At 40.4% G+C, this 12,862-nt stretch overlaps 1 protein-coding gene across 1 annotated transcript in view; it reads left to right on the forward strand.

Moving 5' to 3' along the window:
* LOC122788829 (steroidogenic acute regulatory protein-like) overlaps positions 1-12,635 on the forward strand; it is a 120,708-nt gene extending 108,073 nt beyond the window's left edge. The window contains exon 7 of the mRNA XM_044055696.1: positions 11,940-12,635. Within this exon, the coding sequence (XP_043911631.1) occupies positions 11,940-12,050 (111 nt within the window). The 3' untranslated portion in view covers positions 12,051-12,635. The remainder of the gene's footprint in view (positions 1-11,939) is intronic.
* The last annotated feature ends 227 nt before the right edge of the window (positions 12,636-12,862 follow it).

A 12,862-nucleotide genomic window follows, 5' to 3' on the forward strand; every position in this document is an offset into this window, starting at 1 on the left:
ATGACTGTTGACAGGGGCACACTCTTTTTTTCCATACCTCTCAACCTCTTAGAGCAAATGTCCAAAAAAGTTCCATGCTATAGCTAAAGTCCCACCAAACAACAAAATGCAGAATCCAAAAAGAAAGAATGGCAGGACACTGCTGGAATAACTCCTTCTTTATTAAAACACACACGTTAGCCAAGGATAAGCGCTTTCGGGTAAACACCCTTCATCAGATAGAGAGAACAAACATTTCCAACATTTTAAACCATAAATCAACCAATGAATAGTCAGTAAACTACCCGCCTTTTTTGTAGGGCGGGCTTTAGAGGTACCATGTCATTCAATCCTGGGCTTCTATGGGCCATCAATTCCAAAATCCACTTAGATTCAATAGATTCTGTTAACAGATTTATGTCCCCTCCCCTATTATTTAACCTTACATTAACCACTGCCCTAAACCTAAAAGTGTGTGTGGGATTCTGTTCAATATGCCTATAAAGGGCATTATGCATATCTTTGTTCCTTATGCTGGATAGGTGCTGTAATATCCTGATTTTGAACATATTGTTGGTTTTTCCCACATAAAAACCAGAACACTGCACACACTCAGCCAGATAGACCATATTATTGGTCCTGCAAGTAGCTCTAGCTTTAAAATTATATATCCTACCATTAGCAGGGTGTGTGAAAACTGTTTCCTTATTAATAAGGGGGCATGCTTTACAAAAGCCACAGGGAACACTGCCAGCTCTATCCTTAAAGGAATTCAGTGTGGTTATCGATTTCTCAACACATAAGATATCTTTGAGGTTTTTGTTTCTTCTATAACCAAAATTGGGTCTGGCTCCAATGAAACCCTTCAATTTATTATCACTTCTTAAAATGTTCCAATTTTTATAAATTACATTTTTTATATCACCAATATTACTACTATAGGTGAAAAATAATTTTGGAACCTTGGATTCACAATTAATAGGAGCATGTTCCTCATCTTCACCTGTCCTACAACTGAGCCATGGTTTATATTTATTACCCCTTTTTTGTTTACTATCATTAATAACATTATTTATTATCCCCTCTTTATAACCCCTGTCTTGTAGACAGTGCTTCAGAACATTCACCTCTTTCTCATATTGTTTATCCTCCAAGCATAGCCTGGATATCCTGCCAACCTGGCCTTGGACGATATTGGGGAACATATAACGAGGGTGCATACTATCATAACATAGCAAACTATTCTTCCAACAATCTTTCCTGTACAATTTAGAAGAAAAGCCAGTGCTAGTTTGTGTAATGCTAACATCAAGAAAATCAATACACATGTCTGAGTAATTCATCTTAAACCTAAGAAAGGACGTAGTGGAATGTAAATATTCCACAAAATCCTTCAATAAATCTACGCCCCCCCTTCCAAAAGAAAAAGACGTCATCCACAAAATGAGTATACATATGGACATGCTGCATCCACTCTGGGTTGTTGAAAATAGCATCCCTCTCCCAAAACCAAAGGACCAGGTTGGCATATGTATTAGCACAGGGGATGCCCATTGCTACCCCCTGTGCTTGTCTAAAGGTTTGCTTTGCCCCTATAAAAACATTATTCTCCAAGGTCAGATTTAATAGCGTCTTGACCAATGTTATTTTCCTTTCATTTTCACCTAGGTCCCTTAGAATCTCACCTATAGCATGGATTCCACAGTCATTACTGATCACCGTAAAAAGGTTATGAACATCCAATGTCACCATTAAGAGATCTTCCTGGGGTTTGCTGTCATTAACCTCCCCTACCCTCCTCAAAAAATCACCCGTATCTTTAAGCACTGTAGTCACCCTATCTATATACGGTCTGAGAGTGAATTCTATCCAAATTGAGATGTTTTCAGTGACCCAACCTCTGCCCGAAACTATGGGTCTGAAAGGTGGGTCAACCGCTGATTTATGAATCTTGGGCAAAGCCTTAAATATGGGAATGACAGCCTTCTCTATCCATAGAAATTGGAGCAACTCATCACTTATCTCCATTTCAAAATTTAATTGTTTCAAGTTATTGTGTACCCCATCCACTAATAGTTTGACACCAACCGGATTAATTGGAATATACACACTGTTATCAGACAATAACCCCTGAATTTTATATTCATAGAATGTGGTATCCAACACTACCACGGCGCCCCCTTTTGTCAGCCATTTTTATGACCAAATCCTTGTTAGAACCTAAGTCTTGCAGCGCTCTCTGCTGGACCTGTGTTAAATTATGGTACCTATGTAGTTCCCCTCTTTGAAAATATTCTTGTAAGTCATGTTCACAACCACTGATGAACAGATTTAAAGCTGGTGAAAATGGTGGCACAAAACTACTGGGTTGTCTTAACGTAGCCCTGTGCCCATTATTGTTACCAAAAATACTCCTTAAGGCCAACGTCCTACAAAACAACATAATATCAAACATAACATCACTAAAAACACTTGCCCTGCCGGGCACAAAAGTCAAGCCTTTGTTCAACACATATAATTCATCCTCAGTTAAAATATGAGAAGAAAGACTAAATACAATACCAAAACTATTGTCAAAAGTCATTCTAATGTCCTCCTCCTCTTGCCTGGATCCCTGCCCTCGCTCGAGGACCTTTTCCAAGCCCCTCGCTTTTTCACCGGGGCTGGAAGCTTCTCCAAAAAACGTTCATGCCCCTGTATGCTCTTGGGACATGCCCCCATCGCTGACTCCTCTATGGCCGTCATTTCAGGTTGTACATGTTGCTCACAGGTGTCCGTGTTAGTGTTATTGAGAGTGGACGAAAAATTATCTATTCTAATGAGGGTTAGTGGTGCCTCGGCTGTGACCACAGTCCCTCCTAGGCCCCTTTCAGATGAAGCAGAACAAATCTCTGCGTCTGTTTCTCCTCCCGAAGGAAGAGTACTGCCACAGCTCGCACCAACCGTTGGTGCAACCAAACGCTCCAAAGAAGCACTTCCCTCTTGCTGACATCTGGACTGCTTCCTGTTGCTCACGTCGCTCACATTTACTCGTTGCCCTCCATTCCTCGGCCAGACAAAAATGTTGCCGAGTGTAAAATCGTCATAGTCCCTTTTTAATTTGTGGACCTTTTGTGTACGCAACTTCTCACCATTATCAAACAGCGTGCCATATAGCTGTTGTAAGCGTACCTTATGAGCTGGTTCACAAAAGTCTGTCTCCAATTTATTACGTATAGCCTCCACCTCAGACTTGAGTAGGGCTATCTCTGGGGCAAAGAAAGCATTCAAGATATCCATATACTTAAAGCTGGTTTGAATGTTTAGCGTTTGCCATTGGGCTAGTAGTTCCGGATAACGTTCACCCTGCGTGGGCATGCAGAGGATTCTCATCCCTCTTGGCACTATTCCATAGGACTGACAGGCTTCTAAATGGTAGGTCTGCCACTGTAAACGTTGCAGCCTTCCTGCTTTATAGCTCAGATCATGCAGCAAATTATCAAAAGATTTGTCCATAGCTATTGGTGCCCTATTGTTAACTGTATTAGCCTTGTTAACAGTAAAATCCAGATTGAGCAAAGGGTTTTCAGTGAAAAATGCATCCTCCAAGCCAGTATGAGTAGGCTCATTTCTTCTTCTTCCTTCTCCATTGATAGCATTAAAAGATGTAGCCATTCTCAGATGCTCCACAGCATGCATAGCACAATGGAACCAAAAAACACAAAGCAAATGTCCAAAAAAGTTCCGTGCTATAGCTAAAGTCCCACCAAACAACAAAATGCAGAATCCAAAAAGAAAGAATGGCAGGACACTGCTGGAATAACTCCTTCTTTATTAAAACACACAAGTTAGCCAAGGATAAGTGCTTTCGGGTAAACACCCTTTTCTTTTGGAAGGGGGGCGTAGATTTATTGAAGGATTTTGTGGAATATTTACATTCCACTACGTCCTTTCTCAGGTTTAAGTTGAATTACTCAGACATGTGTATTGATTTTCTTGATGTTAGCATTACACAAACTAGCACTGGCTTTTCTTCTAAATTGTACAGGAAAGATTGTTGGAAGAATAGTTTGCTATGTTATGATAGTATGCACCTTCGTTATATGTTCCCCAATATCGTCCAAGGCCAGGTTGGCAGGATATCCAGGCTATGCTTGGAGGATAAACAATATGAGAAAGAGGTGAATGTTCTGAAGCACTGTCTACAAGACAGGGGTTATAAAGAGGGGGTAATAAATGATGAATTAATGATAGTAAACAAAAAAGGGGTAATAAATATAAACCATGGCTCAGTTGTAGGACAGGTGAAGATAAGGAACATGCCCCTATTAATTGTGAATCCAAGGTTCCAAAATTATTTTTCACCTATAGTAGTAATATTGGTGATATAAAAAATGTAATTTATAAAAATTGGAACATTTTAAGAAGTGATAATAAATTGAAGGGTTTCATCGGAGCCAGACCCAATTTTGGTTATAGAAGAAACAAAAACCTCAAAGATATCTTATGTGTTGAGAAATCGATAACCACACTGAATTCCTTTAAGGATAGAGCTGGTAGTGTTCCCTGTGGCTTTTGTAAAGCATGCCCCCTTATTAATAAGGAAACAGTTTTCACACACCCTGCTAATGGTAGGATATATAATTTTAAAGCTAGAGCTACTTGCAGGACCAATAATATGGTCTATCTGGCTGAGTGTGTGCAGTGTTCTGTTTTTTATGTGGGAAAAACCAACAATATGTTCAAAATCAGGATATTACAGCACCTTTCCAGCATAAGGAACAAGTATATGCATAATGCCCTTTATAGGCATATTGAACAGAATCCCACACACACTTTTAGGTTTAGGGCAGTGGTTAATGTAAGGTTAAATAATAGGGGAGGGGACATAAAGCTGTTAACAGAATCTATTGAATCTAAGTGGATTTTGAAATTGATGGCCCATAGAAGCCCAGGATTGAATGACATGGTACCTCTAAAGCCCGCCCTACAAAAAAGGCGGGTAGTTTACTGACTATTCATTGGTTGATTTATGGTTTAAAATGTTGGAAATGTTTGTTCTCTCTATCTGATGAAGGGTGTTTACCCGAAAGCGCTTATCCTTGGCTAACTTGTGTGTTTTAATAAAGAAGGAGTTATTCCAGCAGTGTCCTGCCATTCTTTCTTTTTGGATTCTGCATTTTGTTGTTTGGTGGGACTTTAGCTATAGCACGGAACTTTTTTGGACATTTGCTTTGTGTTTTTTGGTTCCATTGTGCTATGCATGCTGTGGAGCATCTGAGAATGGCTACATCTTTTAATGCTATCAATGGAGAAGGAAGAAGAAGAAATGAGCCTACTCATACTGGCTTGGAGGATGCATTTTTCACTGAAAACCCTTTGCTCAATCTGGGTTTTACAGTTAACAAGGCTAATACAGTTAACAATAGGGCACCAATAGCTATGGACAAATCTTTTGATAATTTGCTGCATGATCTGAGCTATAAAGCAGGAAGGCTGCAACATTTACAGTGGCAGACCTACCATTTAGAAGCCTGTCAGTCCTATGGAATAGTGCCAAGAGGGATGAGAATCCTCTGCATGCCCATGCAGGGCGAACGTTATCCGGAACTACTAGCCCAATGGCAAACGCTAAACATTCAAACCAGCTTTAAGTATATGGATATCTTGAATGCTTTCTTTGCCCCAGAGATAGCCCTACTCAAGTCTGAGGTGGAGGCTATACGTAATAAATTGGAGACAGACTTGTGAACCAGCTCATAAGGTACGCTTACAACAGCTATATGGCACGCTGTTTGATAATGGTGAGAAGGTGCGTACACAAAAGGTCCACAAATTAAAAAGGGACTATGATGATTTTACACTCGGCAACATTTTTGTCTGGCCGAGGAACAGAGGGCAACGAGTAAATGTGAGCGACGTGAGCAACAGGAAGCAGTCCAGACGTCAGCAAGAGGGAAGTGCTTCTTTGGAGCGTTTGGTTGCGCCAACGGTTGGTGCGAGCTGTGGCAGTACTCTTCCTTCGGGAGGAGAAATAGATGCAGAGATTTGTTCTGCTTCATCTGAAAGGGGCCTAGGAGGGACTGTGGTCACAGCTGAGGCACCACTAACCCTCATTAGAATGGATAATTTTTCGTCCACTCTCAATAACACTAACACGGACTCCTGTGAGCAACATGTACAACCTGAAATGACGGCCATAGAGGAGTCAGCGATGGGGGCACGTCCCAAGAGCATACAGGGGCATAAATGTTTTTTGGAGAAGCTTCCAGCCCCGGTGAAAAAGCGAGGGGCTTGGAAAAGGTCCTCGAGCGAGGGCAGGGATCCATGCAAGAGGAGGAGGACATTAGAATGACTTTTGACAATAGTTTTGGTATTGTATTTAATCTTTCTTCTCATATTTTAACTGAGGATGAATTATATGTGTTGAACAAAGGCTTGACTTTTGTGCCCGGCAGGGCAAGTGTTTTTAGTGATGTTATGTTTGATATTATGTTGTTTTGTAGGACGTTGGCCTTAAGGAGTATTTTTGGTAACAATAATGGGCACAGGGCTACGTTAAGACAACCCAGTAGTTTTGTGCCACCATTTTCACCAGCTTTAAATCTGTTCATCAGTAGTTGTGAACATGACTTACAAGAATATTTTCAAAGAGGGGAACTACATAGGTACCATAATTTAACACAGGTCCAGCAGAGAGCGCTGCAAGACTTAGGTTCTAACAAGGATTTGGTCATAAAAATGGCTGACAAAGGGGGCGCCGTGGTAGTGTTGGATACCACATTCTATGAATATAAAATTCAGGGGTTATTGTCTGATAACAGTGTGTATATTCCAATTAATCCGGTTGGTGTCAAACTATTAGTGGATGGGGTACACAATAACTTGAAACAATTAAGTTTTGAAATGGAGATAAGTGATGAGTTGCTCCAATTTCTATGGATAGAGAAGGCTGTCATTCCCATATTTAAGGCTTTGCCCAAGATTCATAAATCAGCGGTTGACCCACCTTTCAGACCCATAGTTTCGGGCAGAGGTTGGGTCACTGAAAACATCTCAATTTGGATAGAATTCACTCTCAGACCATATATAGATAGGGTGACTACAGTGCTTAAAGATACGGGTGATTTTTTGAGGAGGGTAGGGGAGGTTAATGACAGCAAACCCCAGGAAGATCTCTTAATGGTGACATTGGATGTTTATAACCTTTTTACGGTGATCAGTAATGACTATGGAATCCATGCTATAGGTGAGATTCTAAGGGACCTAGGTGAAAATGAAAGGAAAATAACATTGGTCAAGACGCTATTAAATCTGACCTTGGAGAATAATGTTTTTATAGGGGCAAAGCATACCTTTAGACAAGCACAGCGGGTAGCAATGGGCACCCCCTGTGCTAATACATATGCCAACCTGGTCCTTTGGTTTTGGGAGAGGGATGCTATTTTCAACAACCCAGAGTGGATGCAGCATGTCCATATGTATACTCGTTTTGTGGATGACGTCTTTTTCTTTTGGAAGGGGGGCGTAGATTTATTGAAGGATTTTGTGGAATATTTACATTCCACTACGTACTTTCTCAAGTTTAAGTTGAATTACTCAGACATGTGTATTGATTTTCTTGATGTTAGCATTACACAAACTAGCACTGGCTTTTCTTCTAAATTGTACAGGAAAGATTGTTGGAAGAATAGTTTGCTATGTTATGATAGTATGCACCCTCGTTATATGTTCCCCAATATCGTCCAAGGCCAGGTTGGCAGGATATCCAGGCTATGCTTGGAGGATAAACAATATGAGAAAGAGGTGAATGTTCTGAAGCACTGTCTACAAGACAGGGGTTATAAAGAGGGGATAATAAATGATGTTATTAATGATAGTAAACAAAAAAGGGGTAATAAATATAAACCATGGCTCAGTTGTAGGACAGGTGAAGATAAGGAACATGCCCCTATTAATTGTGAATCCAAGGTTCCAAAATTATTTTTCACCTATAGTAGTAATATTGGTGATATAAAAAATGTAATTTATAAAAATTGGAACATTTTAAGAAGTGATAATAAATTGAAGGGTTTCATTGGAGCCAGACCCAATTTTGGTTATAGAAGAAACAAAAACATCAAAGATATCTTATGTGTTGAGAAATCGATAACCACACTGAATTCCTTTAAGGATAGAGCTGGTAGTGTTCCCTGTGGCTTTTGTAAAGCATGCCCCCTTATTAATAAGGAAACAGTTTTCACACACCCTGCTAATGGTAGGATATATAATTTTAAAGCTAGAGCCACTTGCAGGACCAATAATATGGTCTATCTGGCTGAGTGTGTGCAGTGTTCTGGTTTTTATGTGGGAAAAACCAACAATATGTTCAAAATCAGGATATTACAGTACCTATCCAGCATAAGGAACAAGGATATGCATAATGCCCTTTATAGGCATATTGAACAGAATCCCACACACACTTTTAGGTTTAGGGCAGTGGTTAATGTAAGGTTAAATAATAGGGGAGGGGACATAAAGCTGTTAACAGAATCTATTGAATCTAAGTGGATTTTGGAATTGATGGCCCATAGAAGCCCAGGATTGAATGACATGGTACCTCTAAAGCCTGCCCTACAAAAAAGGCGGGTAGTTTACTGACTATTCATTGGTTGATTTATGGTTTAAATGTTGGAAATGTTTGTTCTCTCTATCTGATGAAGGGTGTTTACCCGAAAGCGCTTATCCTTGGCTAACTTGTGTGTTTTAATAAAGAAGGAGTTATTCCAGCAGTGTCCTGCCATTCTTTCTTTTTGGAACCTCTTAGAGCAAGAAATCTTGATAAAGTCATAAATAATGGGGGGACAAAGGCCCAACAAATGGGGCACTTTTTAAATATTGCTCTTACAAGCTTAGAATGTTGATAGAATAACAGGTTTTGCATTAGCACATGAAGGGTCTGAAGTCTGAAACTCAAATGTCTGATTTTCTGACTTCAGTTCTCAATGACTTGCCAGTGATTTGCCAGAAAAAAACATAATTTTATGAGAAACAGACCAAAAATATAAGTGAAAATCTGGACATTCTGTGAAAATCTATACAGTTGAGAGGTATATTTTAGCCCTACTGTCATCTCAAGCCCTGGCTTTGTCCACTTGCACAGATGTGGATGACATGCTTCTAGCTTCAACCTGGGCCATGGTCACTAATGCAGGCATGGGTGACATTCTCCTAGCTCCTTCACTGTGTTTACCCACACCAGTGGTACATTCTGTGAATATGTACTCTTGCCGAGCTCTATTTTTAAGCACAGCACATTCAGGGTCATGGAGTTCCACAGCAGTCCACTACTGGTGTATACACCTCAAATGATAAATCTCTACCTAGACCAGGTATAGTGGCAGTTAGGCAGCTGATGTGACCATGCAGCAATGGATATAGCCACATTCCCAAATAGGCAGCCCCTTTGGTATGGCCTCCCCTAAATCACATACCTTCACACCTGCCTCTGCAGAGACAAATGATACACCTGTCCAACACTCCACTGTTAGAAGCTGCATACCATCACCACAGGAAATGTTCCCTGACACACACACACGGACAGACACACACACACACACACACACACACACACACACACACACACACACACGCACACGCACGCACGCACACACACACACACACACACACACACACACACACACAGACACACACACACACACACACACACACACACACACACACACACACACACACACACACACACACACACACACACACACACTGCATCCCAGAGAAGCTCTACACCATTATCATGAGGAAATGATTCCTGACACACCATAACACCCTAACATTGTGAAGGCTAAGGCACCATCCATGACTTTCCACCTATGGTTGCTGTCCCTTGCCACAGTGCCTGCCCACCCCTTAGCTCATGTGGATATGGAAATGTCTGATACACAACATGGCCAGTCAAGGCACTGTAATGCTTTTCCTGATTGTGAAAATACATGCTTCAGCTTTGCTATGTGTTTGTCTTGTCATGGCCCATTATTATGTACCAAACACCACCTCTTTGCAAGTGCCACAACATAGTTTACTTGCCACTGCCTTTGATGGATACCCACTGCTGCTACAACTTCCCCCCTGACCCCTTACCCAGCTCCCCCTCCTGCTATATTGTTTGCATAGCAGTGTCAGCCAGCTTTCTCTTTGGTGTAACAGCTTATGTAGCACCCTGCTGTATAGTATGGCAGACACCACAGATAGCTTGCTGCAAATCGCTGGAGTGTACTGCAGTGTACCACCAGAAATATCCAGCAACAAACAGACTTCACTACTCTGAATACATGTTAAACAATGCTGCATGTCTCTGCCAGTGCAGTTATATGCTATATTTGCCCCTATCTGGGGGCAGCTGATAGGGATCATCAGCCATAGCTTCAAGGCATATGAGGCATCACCTGTGTCACATAATGGCAATCACCATTATGAGTGGTCTGCTACCCATCTTCACATGACTATCATGACCTCTATGACTGACAATGTATGTAACTACCAACTAGATGTCCTCATGGAAAGTCTTTACATAAAAAGCAATGGTATAGGTCACACACATGTTTCGATGACCTCATGGAAAGTCTTCACATAAAAAGCAATGGTATAGGTCACACACATGTTTCAACTGCGGGAATCATGTGAGCTGTCTGGATGCTGCACAGAGACACTGTTTAATAATCTGTACTTTGCACACCACCTGGCAGGTGATGAAAGTGAAACTCTACTGGATGATATACCAGACACCATGTAGAGCCTTGATGGCAATGTTGGTGCAGTCAATGACCCTTGGAGAAATGGGCCATGTCATGCAATGCATGCATAGTGGTGGCTCTTCCTCTGCTATCTATGGAAACTGCATCTGCTCCTACATGTGCATCAGCATCACGTCTTGGAACTGGTGAAGGTTTATATGGCTAAGCCTGAGAAACTCTTAGCATATCCCTACTTGAATGATGACAGGTTGTGTAGCAAGAATGGGAAATACTGAACACACATTCATGTCCATTAGGATAGGTATTGCGCACATTGGCCTTGACCCATATGAGGACAGCACCAGTAAATCAGCTCACATATAATATCTCTGTACACAGAGTCATGATCAACTATGTCTCATCGTAGAGATGATAGTATGCTAGCCTAAGACAGACCCCTCTTTTATGCAGGACGCAGTGGAATGCAATACTGGGGATCCTAGCTTCCAAAACAACTACTAACACATGGGGCATTGCTAAACCATGTGCTACTCCTACTATCTTTGCTTGAGAGATACATATATTCACTGAGAAATGCTGGTGTACAGAAAGGCTGACCACTGCGTTCATTTTACTATTTTTATACATTTTTGAATCATGCTTCCATGTTTGCTGTTGTCATTTGCATACATGAGAGCTATCATTACCGTGTTGATACTAACTGGTCATTTGCACGATATGCATACTGATGAAGTTTTCATGCTGGGATCAAGCCACGTGTGCTAAGTCAGGGAAAGTCCCTCACTGCACATAGCTGCTCACCACATTATGTCATATAACAGTATGTCGATTGTTTCTGGATACTATCCTGTGTTGCAAGATAGTGCAGCTTGTGAGAAGCCATTTTCACCACAATTTCACCCGAATTTCAGATTTTTATATTCTTGCTGTGCTGCTTTATTTGCAAGTAAGGATGATATTTTGCATTGTTGTCATTCACAAGGAAGAGTAATAAAATATGGATGACTAAATATTCATTCTTTAATTATCTATGATTTTATGATAGGCTGAAAATATTTTGAGTGGTAGAACCACAAATAACTGCAGGCAATCCTCTAAGTGAAAATGTTTTAGTATGCATTTTCAGTGTTATACAGATTTTGGCCAATTTATTGAACATATTGTTTAATGCCTTTTTTAATACTAAATATTATGTTTGATTAATAACTTTTTATCCTGTCTGTTCCACAGGGATGGTTACCAAAATCACTTATCAATCAAGCTTTGTCTCAGGCTCAGGTTGATTTCATCAAACACCTGCGTCTGCATCTTTCGATTCCACCCAGAACTGCACTGCTCTAAACACAAGACACCTCTTCCATGATGGCTTTATTATGTCACCAAGAAACTAACACAAGCAAGATGACAAACACTACTAAAATATTTAACTCTCATATTAATATTCTATTCTATTATATGTGATTCAAAGCAATATTTGAGCTACTGACTACCCCAACCAGCTCTCACTGTCTAGGGAAATGTTTTAGTACAATTCAGTGCTTCTCAATGTCCCCATATACTACAGCCATGCAGTCGTTTTCAAACCTTCTGTTGTCACAATCATCTCTTAGCTTATACTCCTTAGTTGATATAATTCCCTCACAATAATTATCCAGAAGAACACAGTGGGAGGAGGGACCAACCGTGTCATTCCATTCTGCGGAGAACCATATGGAAGGAAAGTATATTGCACTGCACTGAAGAATATCACACAAAACCAAGTATCATTACATGTGAATAATATAATGTCCCACTGTAAAGGCATGGGTTGAAAAAATGCCATAATAATGCAGGTCGCAAGCAAAATCTTCTGAAGGAGGTGAGAAGAAACTCCTATACGGAGAAAAAGGCTTTCAAGAATACAGTGTCTATAACCCATGTGCCTTGTTTATGTGACTATTATTTATTTATTTATGTATGTATTTATATATTTATTTACTTATTTGTTTACAAGAAAGCATGCTGATCATTTCAGAATAATGCTTCATTAAAATGTCATCTTGGCTTGACAGCTAATAAATCTTGTTGAAATTAACCGATTTGATGAATGTTGTTATTCTTGTGCAATCTATCAGATGAAGATATTTTTGCAAGTTTTCCGTCACAACCTCACA

Source organism: Protopterus annectens, chromosome 14.part0, assembly GCF_019279795.1.
Source record: "Protopterus annectens isolate FY-2018-M chromosome 14.part0, PAN1.0, whole genome shotgun sequence".
Lineage (NCBI taxonomy): Eukaryota > Metazoa > Chordata > Ceratodontiformes > Protopteridae > Protopterus > Protopterus annectens.